Below are 9,886 nucleotides of genomic sequence, written 5' to 3' on the forward strand. Positions count from 1 at the left end.
CTTCTGAGTCTCACAAAGTTGGCTTTCTTCAAACCTTCGACATTGTTGTCCTCCCAAGTACGTCCCTTATTTTTGAACTGCAAATGAACTGTCGGCTCTGGACCCGAAGAGGTTGCTCTCCAATGTTGTGCCAAGAGTTTGTGTAGGGGTTGCTTGGTCTCTCCAGTGTTGCGGTCACTGCACCGAATCAAATGTGTCTGGTGCATCGCCCGCGTGCTCTCACAGCCCGCCCTCCTCCCCTCAGGTGCAGCTCCCTCTCAGACCCAGCAGCCATGCCAGACGCCCCACCGGGACGAGGTGCTCAGCAGAACGAGGAAAAGGCAAACCAAGAAGAACCCCTATCTCTATTTGACGTCCTTGCTGCATCGCAGGCGCTCCGAGGATGACCAGACGAGCATCCTGACCGACGCCGACTCGGAGGGCCCCAATTACGGGACCCTCCGCTGACCCGCTGGCCTGCCAAGCCATTGAACTCGATTCAAGGCCACCTCAGCCCGCTCTGCCCCACCCCCACCGCACCCTGATCTTAGTATCAAGCTGATAGCTTTCTTGTCAGCGCTCGAGTTGATGGGGGTTTAACGGAGGCATCGACGTGAGTACATGAACAATTGGTTTGGCTTCCTTCCATCTCACTTGAAAAGATATGATGTATATAAATAGTCAAAACGAGGGAGTGAAGTTGCGTTCTACAGTAATAAAAAAGTCACTCACGCAAGAGGGGGCAGGTGAGGGTCCATATGTTTTTCCAATGATACAGTGTACTGTTATGCTCCGGTGCGACTTTTCCTACAATACAAATAGCGTCAGTATTCAAACACAGGGTTCTTACCACCAAATATACCTCAGAGTAAACGCAGAGTTGCTGTAATTCTTGTGGTATACTGTACGTACTTGACCTTTTTACATATGGACAGAAAAAAAAAAGAAACTAATAAGGTTTGGATCACGCGATGTACTCGCTTTTTTTTTCTTTCCCCGACACGTTAGCTAGCCTTTGGTTCTCGCTATTAGCTTGTGTTTATTTAGCGGTACTATCCACTGAGACTGTCTTAATGTGTCAATGTTACGGGGTTGGACTCACCAATGGTCGGTGGTTTTAGACGAACAGGGTGACCAGTCGTAAAATGTCGAGTAGGATGAATTTCACTTGTGATGTGTGGCACATCTGGAGGTGCCTTTTTTTGCCTTTGCGCTCGTCTTTTTTCTAGCTTCAACTTGCCTTTTCCGTCGCCTTCTCACATTAGTTTCGTCGAGGAGGACTCCAATACTGCTTTGTTCTTCTGTTTCGCCAGAAAGGAAGCATGACTCCTGTTTTTGGTTTAGTTTTGTTTGTTGGCTTTTTATAGCTTTGGCTGCGCATTCCGAGTTGACACGAAATGCACAGGGCTACCAAAAGGGAAAGAAGGCAAATAAATAAACTAATAAATCAAAGTTCATGCAGACGGAATAAAGGTGCTGCATGTTAAATAGCAAGCATACAATGCCTCATAATGCTGGAAAGTGCTCAAAGCAATGAATACAGTGGACCCTCCGGAGTCAATCCGAGTCAAGACATACTGAAGGTGTTCAAGCGTTCAAGAAAGAAACGATGGAAATGAGTGAAAAACTCAAACATTCTTAAACATACAATCTTAATTCCTCAATTGCATGTATTAACTGTGATTCTGGAGAGTCTGTTACTAACCAAAATAGCAGCACCTACCGAGTCACGTAAAGAGTCTCTAAGAATTAGTGTGGAAGCTTTGATGGTCTTATGCCATTTGGAGACCGCGCCATTAACGACGATTAGCATTCCAGTGGATTCCAATCTGTGGTCACTCTCAGAAATCTAGTGTGCATGAATGTTTACGCCCCTGCAAATGTAGAAACAGGGTAGTAAATGTAGAAGCTAGCTGAATGCCGTTCACTGGCAGTTCACTACCGGTTAAGGCTAGAATTGGAATGATAGAAACTAGCAGGATGGCTGTGTGTTAGCAACTCGTGCTCGGCGCTAATCGTGTTCACTCAATTGCATATTATGTTACTTTCAACCTTTTTATTTTCAAAAAAGGTGGTTAAATTCCAAATTAAACAACTTTTGCGACATTCAGATTTTGAAGCGTCACTGCAATCCTTTCTCGGGATTGAATTTTTCACCATCATAAAATGCACATCTGCTTTTAAGTCGCATTCAAACTAAATTATTCCAGATGTAGCAGTGTGCCAAAAATAGCCGTTCGATATGTACCTTGGGTTTTAGGTCATGGTTTGGTTCGCATCAGGTACAGTAAAATGACAAAATGCAAAACCTTTCTCATATCTTGCTTAAATAACAACAATTTCAATCAAGGAAGCAGAGTAAAATTCAAATTCCTGGGAGGCAATTCTCCAATAAATGAAAGATTTTCAAAAGAAATGTACAGTAAATCCAATAAATGAAAGATTTAAAAAAAATGTACAGTACACAATAAAATAAAAATGAGTCTAGGATAAACTTATAACAGCTTAATTTGTTTTTCTTTTTATGATAGGACAATGACAATTTGATCTTTTTTAGGAGCTAAACGAGAGCTCAAGAAAAAACACTACTGTATACGTCTGGAGGTTTATACAGAGAGATGTATTTTTTTCCTTGTTACATTGATATTCATATTGGTGTGATGTCATTCCAAATGAATGAACAACTATTTAATACTGTATATCGTTAGCCACGGCATCCGCTATCCCGAGGCTGAGCTGCACTGTCAGAATACAAATACACACCTACTTACCCTTACCTTTGATGAGAAGCATATGTTTTGTTTTTAGTTTTGCTGTTGTCATTTGTGTCTTTGGCTTAATCTTATGGATACGCACAAAAAAAAAAAGCCAAAGGGTAAAAAAACAAACAAACAAACACTCCATTTGACTTCCGTCTGAATCTCGAGGGTCCACTGTACTCAACCACAAGCAACAGCAAGACTGTTTAACATATGTATATGACTTTCTGGCTACTACTCTCTATGTTTGTTGATTTTCTGACACTAGCCGATAATGAATGTATGCTTTTTCGCTGTACAGGAAATGAATGTCCCGGTGTCGCAGTGCATTGAATGACCGCTGACATTGTTTTTCTTTTTTTAAGGTGCGGCCTATAAGGTGCAGCCTGCACCCAGGCCAAATTGTTCGACCCTGTTAGGCCCCTTTCCGAGCCCTATTTTTAATGCTTTTTTCAATCATACAAATATGACAAGCAATTTGCCACCCATGAAAGGTCAAAGCTAATGGTTGCCTGAAAGTGAACACCCACGCAAATCGGTATAAGAGACGGTGAATTAAGAGCAGACACAAATCTATATTTGTTATGTACTGTACATGTATCGTATTTGTAAAGAGAAACCGCATTTTATGGGAAGACCTTCTTGTAATGACGATATACAAAAAGGACCTAGAAAGAAATTAGATTATATAAATATATTAAACACAAACACAAAAAAAGAACAGTATTTGCTTACAGTACTGCTTTAAATGGAAGCATTTTAAGGTGCCTCGTTTGTCTTGCTTTTAGCGCACATGGTTATACCCCCAGAGGAGTGAGCGTAATAATGTTAGCAGCGTATGGTGTATTGCTTCTGCTTGTACATTTTATCCTGTGAAAATGTTAAGCTTTAGACGCAGACTTCTATAGACACTTTCACGCAAACCCTGCAAAATTCCTGCTGTGACAGAAGGGCTGGGCGTAATAACCTTGAAATATAATCCCCACCCCGAATAAATCAGATATCCGATATCTACCAAACTTTTCCCCTTTCGCTTGTAGGAAAAGCAAAGAACAATGATATTATTTAAAATAAGTTTCTCCCATCACTAAACAAGCTTTTGAACCATTTTTCCCCCTGCAATTATTTTTTCCCAGCATTAATTTGCATCATCGTTCACAGAAATAATAGAAAATAATATGCATTTTTTTCCTTTACAATTAATAAGAAAATAAGGGCTTTATCTAACAAAAAACAAAAAAACAAATATATGTCAACATGATGCTGAAAAAAAGTAACATTTCAAATTCAACATAAAATGAACCATCAAACTGCATCGCGAGGCTGGTCCATATGTGAGCCCTCTCATGGTTTTTCCGATGTAAAAATGTGTAGGTGAGGCAAGTCGACCACGACTAACATATTTGCGACTTAGAAGCACACACCTCGGGTCAAAACTTTCCAAAATGTCAATAAATGCCTGCTTTTTTTTTAACATTTAATTTATAAGTGGATCATTTGCAAAATCTTAACACAAGTGACTCCATGATTCCCTTCTACGGAGCTCTTGCCATATGTAAAACAATTTTTCATAGCAGTATCTGAAGTCACTTGTCACTTTTTTAGTATTGGCAACACTGACTGCTTTTGTAAACTAGCCTCTCCCACTGTTCCCCACCTTTTATTACCCTAAGACATATTTTACACACATATGTATGTTATACATTTGACACATTTATTTCATGAAATAATGATCATCTCGTCTCAATTTACTTACAAAAGTCAAATGTGCCTGTTTAGTTGAACACAAAGCTAATATTCGGTTGAATGAATGGCAGCATGTGGATACACAGGTTAATTGTACCTGCTGCTAGTGGAAGAGTGTTTAATTGTTCTACCTGTTACGTTACGTCGCTGGTAAAGATCGATAAACAACGATCTTTTTCAATTTTTTTTTCTATTTTTTCCATCATCCAAACTGCTTGTCCTCTCGGGGGTCGCTGGCGTGATGGAGCCTGTCCCAGCCGTCTTCAGGCAGTAGGCGGGGTACACCCTGAACTGGTTGCCACCAATCGCAGAACAAAGATTTTCATTAAGAAATTAAAAATCATCGTGATGCATCCATCCGAATTCGCCCAGCCCTACATCACAATAAATGGGGATATTGCTACAATCTATATATAAAAACAAAAAAGAATAACATTAAATAAACTTGTCGGACAACACCATTGACCATAGCTTTCGATACACAACAGTGCAAGCGAAGCAACTGTTCCTGAAAGGACATGTCAAGTCAAACATTTTCTTGACAATAATATGTTCCATGCGGCCCTTCTAGTCTAAACACGGCAATCTGATTAATTACGCGTCTGTGGAATCCAAATGAAGCAGCAAAATCCACCCGTTCTTATCCATCCGACGGGGCAGGCTTTTTGCTACTTGCTGCCGACTCAAAATGAAATCACAGTGCCAAAGGGCCCAGTTAATGATAATCACGGCTTACCTGTCGTCTGGGTTTGGTCATGTGATGTTCACAACCTGAGCCCTCATTTTCAGTCAACAGCAAATGCCAGTACAAGGCAAACTGGCAACCTGGATGAAAACAAGTGGATTTTTCTCATCAATTCATATTCCACGCACTCAAAATGACGTGTTTAGACTAGCATAGAACATATTAAGAAAATGGTGTGCTACACGTGTTGCAGCTTCGACAATACCTCTGAAATTGCCAGATCGACTCCATATACAGAAATACATGAACAGCTACAGCGTGAAAAAAAGGGAGCTTCTAAGAATCGACTAGCCATCCAAAGCTACCAAATGTTAGCTACCCCAGGCTGAAGTAGTGTACGTAGCGTTTACGAGCGTGCTAGCGGCTTCTCAACATTACGACTTGGTGCTACGTTCAAAACTTTGTGGTGCTGTAGAGTAGAAAAATACAACCTCTATTTTGTTTGGTTTTTCGGGTGGGGGGTGGGAGGGCGCCCTGCTAAAACTAGAGCCGTCTCTCTTATTATAGCGATGTTGATTACAATGGTGGTGAGAAACCATACTGGAAAAACTAGTTGTGTACTCTTCGGGGGAAAAAAACCCAATTAGGTTTGTGATGTTCAAATAACCTCAACATGTTTCTATAGCGTGTGTGTGTGAGTGTTGGTGCGCGTGCGTGTGTGCATGCGTCTGTGCTTCCAAGGTATCCTCTCGAAAAAGTAGTGCTGTTGTTGAGAGTGTGAACCCAGCCTAAATGAGGGGAATCACCAGTAGGTCCATCATCTCAAGTTAGCACCTATTTTTTTCTCAAGCACACAACTGCAGCGGTGTCTCTCACCACACCTCCAGCGCGAAATGGGACCTTTTCACGTTGACGTCACACCACTTCCAGACTTCTGCAAATGTAGCTTTTTCTGCCAAACTTTTTTAATCCACACACATCCCCCACTTCTTCACGGAAATAACCAAGCCCTGCCCCTGCCAAGTTGACTGTTTGCTAACAAAAGGTTTGGGAAACAGTTCTTGAAAAATAATAAGATAAGCAGGTTTTATTTAAAAAAAACCCAAAAAAAACATGATCCTCCTTCAACATCCCAAAAGATTAGGCACATCCCCACTCTCTTCAGAAAAAATATAGTGGAAATAAAAAGTCTACACACCCTTGTTGAAATGCCATCCAGGTTTTTGTAACATAAAAATATATATATATTCCATCCATTAAAAAAACAAAAACAAAACTCTTCCACTGTTGTGACCTATAACATGTACAACTCAGTTGAACATTTTTAAAAATATATATTTTTTAAAATATCTAAATATTAAATAAAGGATATCTTAATCTTAAGGACAATAAAAACAAACGGACAACAATTGGTTAATTTGGAACACAGCCACATCTCTAATTATAAGTTGGTGTGCACGCTTGTGTTGATTTTACAGTTGTTTAATCTTACTTCCCACTTCACATTCTACAGTTTGTAGGACACATTGATTACCGGTATTTATCTTGGTCTGATTTTTATACGGTATGGTGGATGACTGATTCGCACGTCTGCCTCGATGTGCAGGGTTCGATTCTTTGGCCTTCCTGCGTGGAGTTTGCATGTTCTCAAGAGTTTCTCTGAGGGGTATAGACTTTTCATATCCACAATAACAAAGACCATTTCAATATTTAATCATGCAGACCGATAACAATTTTTTAATAAGGGTTTTTTGTAATTTTCTTTCAGACATTGGTCTTTTTTTGTGAAGAAAAAAACTGTTACCTCGCTGAGAGTTTTGGCTGTCACTTCAGCCATCTGTCACAGCGACTAAGTGACAAAGTCAGCTGGGTAATTTTTTTTTTTTAAAAAGACCTTTGTTTGGAAAAAAATAGAACCGTACACCTATTTCAATGAAAAGGTAAACAAGATGAACATCATAGCGCGACTATGCACCACAGTTTGGGGACAAAAAGCATGGAAAGCAATTTTAGTAATCTGTAGTAAAACGGTGACAGAAAACAGCTTTTCAAACTTTTTACTTCCTTGAACATCCTGACAAAGATGGCACAGCTCCTCTAATTGTTCATAGTTAACGTTTCGTCATTAGCACATGTCAAGCTAACTGCATGAGGCAATGGTGTGACTTCACGGTGCAAAGGGTCTGATATTCCTTGTGGGACCGAACCGGTTTTGCCACATTTGTACACGGAAAGCTCACACATCCTCTACTTCTACAGGATTTAATCTTCCAAGATATTTTCTTTTTTGGTATTCTGAAAAAAAAACATGGACAGTTTGAAAGAGGGCTGCTTTGGACGTACTGTTAGCTTTGTTGTTTTTATTTTTTGGTCACAACTTCTCTGCTTCACTAGCTCCTGTCGGGGTGATACTTTAACAATTATTTTTATTGTATTAATCTTGCATGTCGAGACAATACCAACATTTAGCAATCATTCACGGACATCTGAGCTGGTTGTTAATGGACAGAAACCTAGAATAATATGTAGTATTTTCTATATTCTCTGTTTTTTTTTTTATGTGTACCAGCACTGAGGAACTAGAATGTATTATTATTATGATTATTATTATTATGATGATGATTATGATTCTTCTTACTGTAGGCTACAATAAACACAGCACTACATTGTTAACTGTTTTAGCGTAAAATGCTCATTACCAAGCAAGCAAGCAAGCCACGTAGTACTTCAAAGGAAAGAACATTTGCATTTCCCGACCATCCACCCGACTCTGTGCTGTACATCACATGTTTACATTCTATGTTTGGGTGCAAATTCCTCATTTGTAAATATCGGCGCAATGAACCAGTTTCTTTTCTCTTTTGTTGTTCCGTCCTATCATCAGGTTTAACATGGTCACATTGTGAGCAATTAACTTATACTGTATGGTGCTGTAGCAAAGCCTTATATATATATATTTACTTTTTTCACGCTGTCAAGTCGCATCTGTAAGGTCATTTTCTTCTGTATGTGTGTGTGTGTGTGTGTGCGCGTGTATGTCTGTGAAGGAAACAGAAACAAGCTACAATGTTGAAAAAACAAAAATCACTCTGGCCTGATTCCAACTCCCGGCCTTTTTAAGGGGAGAAAAAGAGTGGTTGTGGCGGCTTGAGCGCACCATCTCCGCTCATCCTCGCCACACGCGGCACTCCTGCCAGAATATGAACACATCCATGTCACCATATCATGTCCATCGCTTAGTCCCATCAGGATTTTTTCTCTCAAATTTTTGTATTTTGATATAATAAAAAAAGATAAAAGAGGTCTTCCCTGTTGTACTTTCTTCGCATAAAGCTGTAAATTGTACTCATATATATTACCTGGAAAAAAAAGGTGTTTGAGCTCAAGAGAATAAATATGAAACCATTTCTATTTCACTGGGAGATTATTGCGTCATCGGAAATGAAACACCAGTTTTTCGGCAGTCTTTGGGATCGGAACATTTAAACGACATACTCCAAACCAAAAAAGTTGGAAACATGCTTTTGTCTAAATGTCTGATAAAGACAACTGCAGTGTCACGCCCAACAAATTAATTGATAAAGAGGTCTGTTGTATCTCAATACTTTTGCCCACAAAAAAAAGTGTAGTTCACATGCTAAACACAGGGTGTAAGTGTTGTGCATTTATGAAAAACAAATAAGTTGAAAGAGAATGAATGACCTTTGTGCTTTTTACTACAATCCTCAAGCCCATTGGCATGCTGGGGAAACAAACACAGGAACAAGCATGTGCATACGCCTGGAGTACCTGTTAATCCACTAGATAAACATTGAAAAGACATTCTTTTTTTTCTCCTCAATGAACATGCACTCACACAAGTAACATTTTGTCACAGTCATGTTTGAAAAAAGTATGATTCGGTAAAGAGACTCCTACCACATACCATTTAAAAATCGAAACATACAGATAAATTCCTCCATGTATAGTACTGTATTTGTACTCGTGTATCTAACGTGTTGCTGTCCAAATGACAAATCATTTTAACCATTTAGTTTTTAGAATCAGTACCATAGAGGTCTAATTTAACAAAACGCAATGCCACAACAATATAAGTCTAAAAAAATAATATAACAAGGTCGGAAATGCATTCAGAATAATGTTTAAAGTTAGAATTATGTTTCCTAGAAAAGGAGTTTTATGTGTCAAAAATTGACACTTTTTATACAGTATAGCATGAACAGTGTTCAAATTAAACTGAAATTTAAATATTTATGTGAAGATCTCATCATGCATCATTTGTATTCAAAGAATTTTGGAAGTTAAAAATACTGTACTACAACTCCTGTTTCAACAAAATGGTAAAGAAGAACATATAGTCAAACATCGGACCATATTTGGAATTGTCTTTGTAAACGATGGGCGTGACTTGTCACATGCCGATTTTTTTCATTGTCAATGGGTCACCTGTGGCGGATCCCGGCAACTTACACCATCACCCCGCCCCAAAAAAGTGTCACGTGACCCTGGAGGTACACCTGGCGTTAGCTAGCTAATTACATTGAGTTCTCATTGCAATTTCGACATTGACTGTGGTGAAAATGAATTGACCTAGCTTGGTGGGGGCGGTGATGAAATGCGTAATATTCTTTAAGCATAACATCCAAAACTGCAACCAATTCACATTTTACGGCCAGTTTTAGCATGACCGCTACCTCCCACCTACACACTCGCTTAT

At 39.3% G+C, this 9,886-nt stretch overlaps 1 protein-coding gene across 4 annotated transcripts in view; it reads left to right on the forward strand.

Annotated features, from left to right (window-relative positions):
• The window catches only part of igsf9ba (immunoglobulin superfamily, member 9Ba), a 53,516-nt gene extending 45,042 nt beyond the window's left edge, over positions 1 to 8,474 (forward strand). For 2 of the 4 annotated variants that reach the window (XM_086125205.1, XM_086125206.1), the window contains one exon: positions 245 to 8,474. In XM_086125205.1, the coding sequence (XP_085981331.1) occupies positions 245 to 447 (203 nt within the window). In that variant the 3' untranslated portion in view covers positions 448 to 8,474. The remainder of the gene's footprint in view (positions 1 to 244) is intronic. The other 2 variants (XR_015102431.1, XR_015102432.1) reach the window with 2 other exon arrangements.
• Positions 8,475 to 9,886: the final 1,412 nt, after the last annotated feature.

This window comes from Hippocampus guttulatus, chromosome 12 (genome assembly GCF_054856545.1).
Source record: "Hippocampus guttulatus isolate MCC_2025c chromosome 12, RoL_Hgut_1.0, whole genome shotgun sequence".
NCBI lineage: Eukaryota > Metazoa > Chordata > Actinopteri > Syngnathiformes > Syngnathidae > Hippocampus > Hippocampus guttulatus.